Source organism: Eptatretus burgeri, chromosome 3 (assembly GCF_056783735.1).
Source record: "Eptatretus burgeri isolate ZD-2024b chromosome 3, Ebu_testis_v1, whole genome shotgun sequence".
Taxonomy (NCBI): domain Eukaryota; kingdom Metazoa; phylum Chordata; class Myxini; order Myxiniformes; family Myxinidae; genus Eptatretus; species Eptatretus burgeri.
Window position 1 is genome coordinate 65,370,897 of NC_140963.1, and position 14,100 is coordinate 65,384,996.

General features: G+C 42.7%; 1 protein-coding gene across 1 annotated transcript in view; it reads right to left on the reverse strand.

Annotated features, from left to right (window-relative positions):
* Positions 1 to 896: 896 nt before the first annotated feature.
* The window catches only part of GPD2 (glycerol-3-phosphate dehydrogenase 2), a 323,960-nt gene continuing 310,756 nt past the window's right edge, over positions 897 to 14,100 (reverse strand). Inside the window, exons 17-19 of the mRNA XM_085873795.1 lie at positions 13,937 to 14,015; positions 8,113 to 8,211; positions 897 to 2,492 (exon numbers count right to left, since the gene is read on the reverse strand). Of these exons, the coding sequence (XP_085729921.1) occupies positions 2,355 to 2,492; positions 8,113 to 8,211; positions 13,937 to 14,015 (316 nt within the window). The 3' untranslated portion in view covers positions 897 to 2,354. The remainder of the gene's footprint in view (positions 2,493 to 8,112; positions 8,212 to 13,936; positions 14,016 to 14,100) is intronic.

The window sequence follows — 14,100 nt, forward strand, 5'->3', positions numbered from 1 at the left end:
CAAGCAGCTTGGAGAGCACTCGAAAAGTGGCTTAAGCACTCAAGCAAGCACTCCAACGAAACGGTTGTTAAGAAACGCCTAGTTTGGCACGCGATTAGCTACACATTAAACATACACCTCCCGGAACGCCTGAAAGTGTTCAAGCCACGAACGCTGACGTCTCCGGATGTCATTAAGCATTGCAATGTACCCAGTGATTCGTAGCTATGATGAACAAACATTCGATAATATCAGTGAGGAAAGCGAAAACAACAACTTTATCGTTAAGAATTAGCTGCGGCCTGTTCCAAGTCAAGGCATGGTTGAGCAGGCCAAAAAACATGGCGGCTTCAGACCCCAGCGAGGTTATCCAGGAGACGCCTTAAGACCCAGAGAAAGAGGCGGCCGAGGATTAATTAAATAAGGTCATTAATTATCTTCAAAATAGGTGTTTTAATTAACCCAAACATCCAATTTTCACTTTTGCACTTCCACGGAGTTTTCCTAGTATGCATGCAAAGTTTCAGGCTGCGAGGTTTTAGAGTTTTCGAGTTATGGAGGAGACACTGACACTCACACACACACACACACACACACACACACACACACACACACACACACACACACACACACACACACACACACACACACACACACACACACACACACACACACACACACACACACACACAGCATTTTATTAGTAGAGATGGTCTTTTATGTCATAAAATATTTGTCCAAATTTTTCGATGAGACTTTCCTTCAAGCAAACACAATAATGACGGACAATGGATGTTTTCAGAGGGAGACAGAGTGCATATTATGCAATAACTATAGCCAAGGTGTAAGCACACTTGTTGTATATCTATCAGATCAACCAAACAGCTGGTATCTTAAAACCATCAGTGACAACCATATGCAAGTGAAAGATTTTTTTATTGGTCCAATGCAATGCAAATTAGCTAGATATAACCATTAATGTCAGAGATACATGGGATTTTTTTCCCCTTCCCCACTCCTTTCCACATACTATTGTTCCTATGATCTCTCAACTTTTGCCATGCATGCTTACAACAATCACATTTGAGGATAAACTTTTAAAATCTACATTATTTTCAGCAATGAATAATCCCTCTCCATTCAAGAACATTTGAGAAACCACAAAAGTACACTCACCACGTTATGAAATCAAATGACTGTGAAAGAAGGTGCATGCTTAATCAATGCGACGATGGTCATTGTAATATCATGTTTGTAGCCGTAAACAAGAAACCATATGATTATCTGCAGTTGTTCAATTGCTTATCCAGAGCACCCCACTGTATTTCTACACTGCAGAATATTTGGCAAATTTACTGTTGCCAATTTTATGTACATTCTTTAATTGTACACCTCTGGCGGGGAATCCAAAAATCGCACGGAAAAAAATAAGCATTTGAAAGGAAGGTCTGAAAATGTTTCTGCTTTCACATCTTGTGACAGAGAGAAATTGTTGTGGTATAACAGAGTTGTGGAATCTTTTGCGAAGAGGTAACTTTTAAGTGCTGGAGATGTCGAAAAGGACTAGTATACAAGATGTTATCATGACAAAATGGCAAACACCCAGTGAAATGTTCCACCAGATGATGTTACGTCTTAATAACACAGCATTGCACAACTCATCCTGTCAGTGAAGCCGGGTGGAAGACATACAAAGGTAAATGCTACGTTGTTTTAGAATATGACGACACGTCACAGCTTTCAGAAAGAAAAATTATAAATTGTGCATATCGACTAATAAATAGCGTTTGAACAATTTCATTTACATCTTGTGCTGAATATGATTACATGTGCTATTGAAATAGCAATCTAAATAAAGCAATTCATGAACAGCAAAGTGTGGATTCGTTTTGAAGTATCTACCACAAATAGGTTCATTGTTTGAGATGAAATTGTGAAAAAAAAAAACAGTAAAATGATTGTAAGACTGAGAAAAAAAAACATCCAATTTTAATATGATCATATATATTTTGCATTATATGAATAATTATGCATTATCAAAGTAGAAGGGCAGTTTAAATGTGTCCCTTTTTTGGCACAGCAGATTTGCTTTCAAGGTACAGCTACAAATTAGATGAGCCTCACTGCAAATTGCAATGCTTGTTGAAATTTGTAAAAGCTCCAGATGATCAGAACGAATGCACACGCGATACATTATTTTATACAACTAAACTCAAACTACTTTGATACATCCCTGATTAAAATTTTAACTCACCGTTAGCTCTCCTGTAAATTGGCTCAAGTGCGCAGTATATAAAGACATGGTGAAGGTGACGTGACATTTTCAGAAAGATTCCGGAGTGGAAGCGATTGCTTTAAGTTTCTCAAAGGAGCCTTTAGACTCCTCCGCCACTGCGCGCAACTGGGATGGCAGAGCGTGTTGGAGATGAATCTGGGATGGATTGCTCAGCAATCTTCATTAGTGAAGCAAAACGACTGCCAGATACAGAACCCATCTTGATTGCACTCATGAGCTATAAATGGGGCAGAGTAAACGAAAATGCACAGCATAAACAAGTTACATTTAATACAGTATATGCTGTATTAGCAAGGATATTGTTACATTTATGGGGAAGAAGAAGAAGAAGAAGAAGGGGTAATAGGTATATTAAGCCTTAAAGGAAGGTGATACTCGGTAACGCATACAGTCTGCCACGGGAAGGTGACACAGTCAGCTATAGCATGACATTGCCTGCAATCTGGCCACAGATTTGACTTGGATGGGACCCGTGTGTTGGACACGACATCCAACAAACGACACGTTGATTCTGGAGGCATGGCACGTCAAGAGCCGAGAGGGTGGTTGAACTGGGGAAACCATGGACACGCCCACACAATACACTCCTTTGATACAAATGGAAAAACTAGATGAAAAGCACTAGATGGTGCAGATAGTTGGGCAAGGTGAGAAAAAAAAATTATGCTCGATCCCCAGCAACACACCCACACATTCACAACACGACGGAACCTCCACTAATCATGCAATCCACACGTCACCATGTCCAACATGAAGACAGAAACACAAAAATAAGAACGAACATGCGCATTTAACCACCCACATACACATACTTAAGGTCGGCACAAAAAAAAAACATCCTCAATTGACTCTTCCCACAGGCCTGTGACCGGAAAATAGAAAATAATTGTCGCCTTGAGAATAAAAGCAGAGATGGGAATAAAAGCAAATATGTGCTGAAGCTTGGGGTCTGTTGGCCTGAGGAAGTATGTATGTATGTATGTATGTACGGATGTGCCGATGGACTGCCTTCACCCTATTGGATGAATTGGACAGCTTGCCTGACTCCGCCTACAATCAAAATCATGCACCACCATTTTGCGAAGCATCACAGATGGTCGGCCTCAGGCTTGAGGTCTGGGTGTCTAGGGCCGGCACTACCATAAGGCCAACTAGGCAGCCGCCTTGGGCGCAGACCTCAGAGGGGTGCATTACTGACCTTTAATTGTCACAGTTTAATGCAAATTATTGTTTTAAGAAAACATAATAAAAGGAAAATATTATATTTCATTGTTCATAATAGTTTATAGTTCATTGTTAGTTCAGAACCAGTTTATTGTTTACAACACTAACAATACTGTTTCTTTCTTTATCTATCTATTCTTCTTGCAAAGGAAAAGGCACGCAAAGTGAGATTTTGATGCGTCTGAAATTGAAACTTTTATGAGACGTTTTTAACTCTGTTTGTTTCTGTCTGATTGGAAGCAAAATATTGTGGTAAAATTTTTTTAGCAGTTTCAAGTTTTGTGCTTTTAATTTTTTTCTACAAAGCATGTTTTTAAAAATCAAAGTTGGCAATTTTTTTTTTGGGGGGGGGGTGCAAGTAGCTGGCCTTGCGAGTGCGCAAAATAGTCTGGCGCCGGCCCTGTGGGTGTCAGTCCATGGCCCAGTGCAATTGGAATGATCCCAGGTATATTAACACGATGTATTATATATGCACACAAGCCGTATGCATGTTTTTGCTTTTTATCCCCAGCCGCGTGGCGGAAGGGGGATATTGTTATTATTAGTTTGGTGAGGAATCGCTCTCCCCACCACCTTTCCTCACTCTTCCCCCCTTCCTCAGCCCCTCCTAGCTCCCTCTCCCTCCTCTGTTTACCCCCTCCATCCTCTCTCCAGCCCCCACCCCCATTTATCTCCCCCTCCATCCTCTCTCTGCCCCATCCTCCTTTCTCTGCCCCCACCCTCCTCTCTCTGCCCCCACCCTCCACTCTCTCTCCTTCCCCTCTCTCCCTCCCCCTTAATGTTCCCATCAGTGAACCAACGGGTTATATTTGCTAGTACTAAATAAAAGCGATATCAATCATATTTAGAGCAAAATGCAGAAAGCTATACAGTACACCCTCAAATATCGCGGGTTTGAATATCGCAGATTTCGACCTTCTGCGGGCAACCTATTGTGTTCCGATTTAGTTACTGCGGGATTGCATTTCGGCCAATTGTGGTTTTTGAGTTGAGACGAATCATCGTTTGTGTCCGTGTGCACAATTACCTCCCAATGTGAGCCTTTTGTTGCATCTCATGCACTATTTTTAATGAGCCCAAACATAAGATAATGGACAAAATTAATTGTGCCAAAAGGTTACAACGTTGTGCAAAAAAAAATTGAGTTATTTGATAGATTGGCAAGAGGTCAAAGTGCAGAATCCGTTGGTCGCCATTACGGGATCAATGAATTGACTGTGCGTCGTGTCCATCAAAGTGAGTCAAATATCCAAGCAAGTGTCTCTGCCAGTGCTACTCAAAATGCAAAAGTGTCATTCCAGTCCTGTGACCCTCACATTGAAAGGATGGAAAAAGCCGTTAATGTGTGGATCGAGGACGAAACACAGAAAAAAAAAGTGCCTTTGAGTGGACCGGTGATATGGTAGACGTTATTGTGAATTTACCAACGTTTCCACGAGGCAACCGAAGCCGAAGGCTCCAGTTCAATCACGGCTACCCACAAGTTCCACGTGAGCATGGGCTGGTTTGAGAAATTCAAAATAAGATTCAGCCTCCATCATGTAAAATTAGTCGGCGAAGCAGCATCGGCAGACCATGTTGCTGCAAAAAACTACCCGCCGCAGCTCATGGAACTAATTGAGGCGAACGGATTTATGCAGGAGCAGGTTTGAACGCCAACGAGACGGGATTATTGTGGAAGAGGATGCCATCTGATACCTTCCTCTCCAAGCAGGAAAAATCTGTTCAAGGTAATGTGGTTAAGGATCGACTTACCCTTTTCCTCTGTGGCAATGCAGCAGGCGACTAAGTCATAAAAGTAATGCTACTCTTCCGATCACTGAATCCCACTCCCGCTCCCCCTTCCCCGCTCCAACAGCATCATCATCATCCCGAGCTAAATCTTGTGTTTTATATTTAGGGCAGAGTGTGTAATATTCTTACCCTCACCTACCTCGCTGTTTTGTAAAAAATCACCTCGTTGTTTTGAAATATATATAAAAAGTAAGTCTTGTGTTTTTGTTTACAGTATTTTCCACTGTATTTATTGTATTTACATGTTTATTTCAATGTTAACATGCTTTATATATTTTACATGTTAATTTCAATTGTGACTAGCATAACCCACGCTCTGCGCGACATGTTGGGGTGGGTGTGTTTGAGAAAGGAACTGATGCAGAGTATCAGTAGTAATTTTACTTTAATGCAGTAAGTGGAATACGATTTCACTGTTTCAGAACCATTTTATTTTCTTTTTTTTTGTACCATGCACCTCATATGGTCTTTGAGATAATTTAAGCCGAATATCACGTTACTCGAGCGCAGAACAAAGTCGAAGATAGCGCGACACGAAACCACAAACTCGGAAATAATATATAAGATGTGTTAATTTCTGGCTGCCGCCGCCCTTACTTTATATTTTCTCGAAGCCCAGGAACCGAACCCCCCTTTTTCCAAAGGCCATTGGTTTTAACAATCCCGGCATTTGCCCGGAACGTAACCCCTGCAATATTTTAAGGCCCGGTCACACCTTGACGTTTTAGCCAACGATGGCAACGTATTAAAATGTATGTAAAACGCTGGCTTACGTTGAACTTTTGATGTTTTTTTTTTAAGATTCGGACGTATTCATAACGAGTTGGTCGTATGCATAACGTATTGGTAATAGACACAGAACGTTTCGTTGTGTTATAGATAACATACCAACGAATGCTGAACCTGTTGTCGGCCTACACAACCTATGCCCAACGATAGTCTAACTTCGGCATAGCGCGTTGCACGCATCGCCGACGATGTCGTGACGTAGCCTATTAAAAGGCTGACGCACAACGATTCGAATCATAACTGCCGTAGAAATGGAAGTGACAACATCGCGGTCACACCTTGGCGATCTTGCCAGCGTATGCCGACCAAAGAAAAATGTGTCTAAAACGTTGGGGGCACGTCAAATACGGTATGAGTAAGTTTGGTATACGTGAGTACAACGCTAAAGTATGCTATCATACGTTGTAGTAAGTAGAGTACGTCAATAAATTTTAAACATGTTCAAAATTTTACGACGTACTCGGCGTATGACACACGTTCCGCATGCGATGGGGATAAGTTTTACACACGATATGTGGACGCTTACACACGTCCACAAAGGCTACTTATAAGCTACTCATAAGTCGAAACACGTCGCGGTAATGGTTTTTTACGCGAAACTTATTTCTAACTTATGTTTGACGTGCTTTGAACCAATTCTTTACGTAGTCCCAACACACATCGACGTATGTAGACGTATTCCAATGACGTCTTCCGGTCGACAAAAAAAAAAAAATGAATGTGTTTCTAGCTTACAACTGCCATATAAAGACGTGTTCCCAGCGGTTTTGGGAATTGGTATATAAAAATGGTGTTCATAAAAGGGGAACCCAACAGTGTTTTCGAGTTCCTTGAGTCGATGTCCATGTCAGCAGTAACAGTATCAGTATCAGTATTAGTATTAGTATTAGTATTAGTAGTAGTTTGTTCATGTTGGCAGTAGTAGGTGAGTGTGAGGTGGAGGGTGTGGGTTATGATGGATCCTCCTTGCGTCCGCGTGTCCACGGGTAGGTTCATAGGCTGCCACTCAACGATTTAAATGGCTGCATCTCCACTATTGAAAGTAGACGCTTGCGCTCAACAATTGGATTTTTTTACACTCAACGACTTTTAAACGGTACCACTCAGCTAGTTTCATTGTTTACAATGAACGATTTAAGTTGCTGTCACTCGCCTTTGTTTTTTGACGCTGGCGCTCGGAAATTTTAATCGTTTCTTCTGAACGTGTTAAAACGCTCAAACTCGACTATTTTAAATAGACGCTGCCGATGGACAATTGGAATCATAGCCAAGCTAGACATCGAAGTGTGAACATCCTCGTCATGCCGAAGAAAAGTTTGAAGAATGCTGCAAATAAGTGTCCTGGCCGTGGCCGTGGACGCTGACGCAAGGACGATCCGTTATACCGACGTCTTTCAGCCTATGAGTAACTTAAAAGTAACGTCTGTCGATGTGTGGCAACGATCGCGTAACGTGCCAACAACACGTTAATCATAGGTTAGAAATAAGTTTCGGGTACGCTAAACATTACCTCGGCGTGTCTCAACTTATGATTAACTTACAAGTAGCATGTGTTGATGTCTGTCAACGATCGCAGACCGTGCATACAACTTGTGGCCAGCGTAGCGGAACGTGTGAGTCATACGCCGGCATACGTCGTGAAATTTCAAGCATGAAAAAATTTGAGGACAACCAAAAAGTACAACGTTTAAAGCCAACGTACAACGACGTATGGCAACGTACTACGACGTATGCCAGCGTGCTCTCAATGTTATCAAAACTTACCCATAACGTATTCAACGTGTGCCAGCGTTTTAGAAAAAAAATTCAAAAATCGGCATACGTTGGCTAAAACGTCAAGGTGTGACCGGGCCTTTAAGGATTACTATATTTCTGATGCCAAGGTTCTCCTGGGTTTCAAATGAATGGTATGGAAGTTAGCAAGGATAATTATTTTATTAACTATAATAACCTTGCAAACAGAAGATGTAAATAAAATTTCAAGTAAAAACACGTGATATGCTTCATTATGGCACACCAGAGGAACACACCTTCAAAAATTCGTTGAGCTCCACTTGACCATTCTTGTTTAAGTCGACTTCACTCAGAATCTCATGCAATGAGTCTTCATCAATCCCATCTCCAGTACTCTGCAAGACGCATCCATAATATTGTCAATGGACAATCAAATGTCATTTGTCTTTACAGCAATCCCAGTTATTCAATTTTTGGGCTTTACTTTTGTGTCTACATGCTCTAAAGCTCACAAAGGAACTATAACACCAATCATGCACACACATGCAGTCAAATACACGAGACAACACCGAACTTGACTTCAGACAAACAGCCACTGAGCTGAGCTAGATCACTCTGGGTACTAGCGACACCATCTTTTTGTCTGAACTCTCAAGTCTCAAATCTCAAGTCTGAACTCTCAAACCTCTCCCTCCTCAAAATCCTAGTGGCGTTTAATCAAATGTGTTTCTGGTGTATGTTCCCCCTCCATCCTCTCCATTACCTCAAATGGCCGCACTGCTGATACCGCACGTGAAAAAGCTGAATGCCTAAACTCGGTGTTTGCAGCTAAATCTTGTGTCCTAAACCCATCACTTTCACTACCCACCTTACCCAGTCGCACCCAACTGTCCTTAGACTCTGTGTCCTTTTCTCCTAACAAGGTGGAGAGCTTGCTTTCAAACCTTGACTCAGATTCTGCAACTGGTCCAGACAGCATCAGCCCACATGTCCTCAAAGCCTGCTCTTCTGCTCTTGCTCACCCTGTCTCTGTTCTATTCACCCTCTCATTTGCTCAAGGTTATCTGCCATCTGCTTGGAAATCTGCAAACATCACTTCCCTGCATAAAAAGGTGCAAAACCAGATCCCTGCAACTACAGACCAATCAGCCTTCTCCCAATCATCAGCAAGGTTATGGAATCCATCATCGCTTCAGACATGAAATCCTTCCTCTTCTCCAATGGCTTGATTTCCGATCATCAATTTGGTTTCAGAGCAGGTCACTCTACCCTGGATATGCTGCTTCTGCTCTCCCATCAATGGATGGAGGTCCTCAATGCCAGATAGGAAATCCGAGCCGTATCCCTGGACATATCACGTGCTTTTGACACAGTCTGGCACCCTGCCCTACTCACCAAACTCTCTTCCCATGGTATCCAAGGCCATTTCCACTCATGGCTCGCAGACTTCCTCTCCTGTCGCAGTTAACGTGTGGCCCTAAATGGAGTTCTTTCATCCTCTCTTCCTGTCCAGGCTGGAGTTCCTCAAGGCAGCGTTCTGGGCCCTGTTATTTTTCTGGTTTTCATCAATGATCTCTCCGACTCTCTGGAAAATCCTCGATATCTCTTTGCTGATGACTCCACCCTCTGCCGTACCATCTGTCATCCCTCAGACCGGCAAGCAGCAGCTTCTTCGCTCACTGCAGATTTGGATAAAATCACAAACTGGTCCAACACATGGAACATGTCTTTCAATCCGGACAAATCTCACACTCTCACTATGTCTCTTCGAAAGGACCGTTTAGAACCCCCCCATCCACTTTCTCAACAATCCTCTGGAAAAAGTCTTTTCTTTCAAGCTTCTGGGTCTCACTGTCTGCCATGACCTTTCCTGGGAAAGTCACATTTCAAAATTGGCTCCAAAGCCAGTCGCCGACTGGGAATCCTCTGTCGTGCAAAGTCCGTCCTCGGCCCTTTTGAGCTCCTGACCACTTACAAAGCTTTTGTCCGGAGCCTGATGGAGTATTGCTCTCCCCTCTGGGCTGGTGCTCCTGCCTCCCACCTTTCTCGGCTTCACGCTGTCGAAACCAGGGCATTTAGGATCATCGGCATCTCCCGCAATGAAGCTGAGTCTTTGGGCCTCTCACTCAATCACCGCAGGTTGGTCGGTGGTCTTTCTGTCTTCTACCGTCTCCTCTCCAGCCTTACCCCCCTGCTCTCTCTGAGATTTGTCCCTACCACATTTCCACAGGGCGCTCAAGGTCCGCCAACAACCCCCTTCTGGTAAAACTACCAAAATCATGAATCACTGCTCACCGTCACTCTTTCATTCCTCTTTTTCCCACCTTTGGAATAAACTCCCTCACTCTATTCTTTCCCATTCTTCCCTCCAGGCTTTCAAAACAGCTGTTCACCACCACCTCTTATCATCCCCCATCCAAATCCTCGATCTTTTCTACCCCCGATAATCCACCCAAGACAAACTTCCTTCAATTCCCCTGCTTTCCTTCCTGAAAGTCCCTGTAATGTCCATCTTCCCTTCCCCATGTTCCCCGTCCCATCCCTCTCCCTTCCACAGATCTTCTAATGTGTCTGTTCCCCACTGTTTTGTCCTTCCCACTCCCGCCCCTCTTGTCTCATGCCCCCCTTGTTGTGCGTTGTGTTAGCTCTCATACGAGCCTCGACAAGGTATACAAAAAAAGGAAAAAAAAAGAACAATCAAAAAAATAAATCTTAGGGTGTTCAGAGATTGAATAAAGTTGAATTTTAATGCTCTGCTGACAGGATTGGCAAAAACATCAATGCCAAAATTGTTACAGGGAATTTTGCCCAGAGTAAGTTTTGTTCTCAGCAGCAGCTATTTATCTGGATTACTGGCTCTGGTAATCTGAATCATATGAGTGGCATTGGTTATCAAGCAGCTTACTCTCTCATCATGGAAGGCTATCGCCCAACCAAGCTGAGCAACCTGAGGTCATCCTGCAAGTCTTGCAACAATTGCGTGTCCATCCTCAAAGCAAGCCAGATAACATCAACTGGGAAATCTATGGCGGAACACACCAACCTGTGACCTCCTTCAAAATACTGGTGACACCTGAAGTCTGTCTCTAGCGTGTGCTCCCTTTTCATTCCCCTACTCAACTCAAAAATCATAATGGCTGAGTGCTAGAGATCTGGCTGAGTGTCTTAAATCAGTGTTTGTTCAAAATCTGGCCTGTTAGCGTTCCCTTACCTCATAATGAAGCAAACCCAGGTTCAAATCCCATCTGCATCATATTGTTACATTTGTGGGGAGATGAGGTTGGGGGGGGGTAGATATTACCATAAAGCAGATAGGAATGTATAGAGTAGCATGGACCGTGTATGAGTAGCTCGCCAATCTAGATGTAATAATTAGGGACACATCAGCTGTCGGATCATTTTGTTTGAATGCGCACCATAAAAGGGGTGGTGCATGGTGATAATTAAATGGGAATTTATGGTTAAGGAAATGGTGTGCATAACCCCCCATGTAAACCTTGAGGGCGGAATGTTGCCCAGGGAGAAGAGGGAGGAGCCGAAGATTGCGCAGCGGCAGTGCGTGTGTGAGAGGTATGTGGGGATCTGAAGAAAAAGAGTTCGGAGGAGATAGTCTTGCTTGCCTGCTGAAGCACTGTGCCTGTTCGTCATCTTGCCCATCGTCTTCCTCATTGCCTGCTCGTGGCTGCCCCATGCCCATCCTTCCACCTGATACCACCAGAGCTAAGTCCCCTGGTTTTGTCCCTTTCCCTTCTGTGATCGAGTCTGGAGTGAGGCACCTTAGTTTATTGAGATTTCTTCTATTCTCAATGTATAAAGTTATTTATAAATTGTATTCCCTTCGTCCTATCCCAACCCAGTGTCGTCGCCTCGGGATCACCATCCACTGGTTCTTTCTCTTTGGTTATGGGAAATAAACCTGTTGTTTGTTTTATAAACAAGAGTGAAGGTTCTTGTGTTTCTCCAAAGTTCTTGCGCTCATAAATTTGCCATTAATTGAACGCAGTCTGAGGGAGTAAAAAAGCCTGTTCGGCCCATCCGTCCAGTGTCGGTGTTAATTGACCTGGACACGACAATATTTTTTACATTGCCCACAAATGTCATTGTAATTAACGTAGACGTACACTGATGTAAATGAATGCCTGTGCCAATATTGTGCATAAAACAGGAGAAAAAAGCCAATTAATCTCATTGGTAGTTTGTTACTGTTGTTACTGCTGCAGATGGAGATGATCTGGCACACATCGTCAACTAAACTAACCACCCCTTAAAAAGAATGTTGCCTTTGGTCTCATGTGAACTCTGTCAGAATAATTATTGTGTTGCGACATGGAATAAAGTTTCCACGTGACCACAGATATCACATGACCACAGATGGAGATGAATGGCACTACATAGCCAACAGGATACTGGCATGCCGAGATAATCATGGATTCTCTGTTCAGTACATTCAGGATTGACTCTGTGAGCTTATGTAAAAGCTGCAAATGGGTAGAACCAGCTAATCCGGGCACATTCTGCTGGTTCAACGGTTCTGGCGAGGGCGAAGCTCAGAGTTCATCAATCTCACAACATGATACCGAGTAGTAAGGCTTGTTATCCAGCTAAAGCATCGGCAACATTTTCTGCATGGAATGAGGTTGTCTTTCCCCCAACATCTCTCAAATATAAGATGTTCGTGTTGCCAAACAGCTCTTTCCCATGAAGTGAAGTCTCAGTAAGTGAGACGTCTGTGTGTATCACCCCGATGTTACATTTCAGGATGATGTTTGCTACCTTAGTGTATTACCTCTGCCAACTCTTTCTCAATATTATCTAAGGCCAAGGTTGATCGTGTGAGTCAGATCTTTCTCAATGTATTGCGACACTATGTTCTGCAGTCGATAACTCATGCACAGCAAGGGGTATATCTTTTATAGTGTAATAATGTACCATGATACCATGATGTTATACTCCTCAACCATTGTTCACCTGTGATGTGAATGCAATGAAAAGGACGATTGGGATTCAGGATCACACAGGCCACTGGTTTTACTGACAGAAGATTTGACCGTCTATTATAGTATTCACACCTATCATCTACTGCAGATCGTTCACTACTGTAGTTTTTGTCATTCCTGTCAATACACGTAAAGCAGAGTTCTGTACACTGTCCTATTGATTACCTCTGCCAACGAAGGTGGGCAGAGGTTATGTTTTCACCACTGTCCGTCTGTGAACAGGATAACTCAAAAAGTTGTTGATGGATTCGGACGAAACTTGGTGGACAGGTTTTGTGTGTGTGTGACAAGGATGAATTGATTAGATTTTGGTGAAGATCGGCATCCGGATATGAGAATTATTTTTAAATTTTTAAAGTGATTTTTCACCATTGAGAAATAGGGCCAAAAACGATATACAGCATGATATCTCAAAAAGTTGTGGATGGATTCGGACAAAACTTGGTGGATGAGTTGGGTGTTTGTCAAGGACAAGCCAATTAGATTTTGAAGGTCCGGATCCAGATTCTGCCCATCAGTAGGATGCAAAATGTAAACTGTTCAGCCTGGCGGAGATATGCGCTCTCCAGAGTGCTGCTCTCGTTGATTCTGTTTTTACTTATGTTATGGCACATTTGTTTATGCTGGACTTCATGGCCGATTTCGGAATTTAACACCCATGCAATTTTTTTCTCTCAGTCCTCCCAGTTTGTTGGCAAATGTTTATCATGCATCTGCAACCAATTGTGAAGTAAGGCGATGTAACAGTGTAGGCTTGGGGTATCTCACTTGGGGTATCTGTCATTGCAAGTAAGGGATAGCATTTCGTTCTTTATGTGATTGAATGAGACAATCACCTGCAATTTTTAATAGGTTGGATGTCATAGAGTGAGAAAAGCACCCACAGCTTTTTTCTCGGTGTATGAACTTATATTATTAGCCTTAGCCCACATACAGAGTTGGTTGTTTAGCATTTCCAACAGCTTGACTGGAGGACCTAAGCAATTGTATTCAAAACCTGATTTCAACTTTAACACGGCACTCGGAAATTAAAAAAATGTACTTTGTGACAACATTGGAGTTTGGCTCGAATTGGTACATTCTATACATGCTCTGATTAATCTGATAACAGAAGACAACTGACCTCCAGCACGCGCTGCACATCCAATGTAGTAATGAAGCCTTTGTTATCTTGGTCAAATTTTAGGAATCGCTTCTTACACCTGCAATCAAAGCAACATGGTTTTTTTGTTAGTGAGAGGTTAAATTCCCCACAAATCCTCACTCATATGAACTTCGAAAAGCATA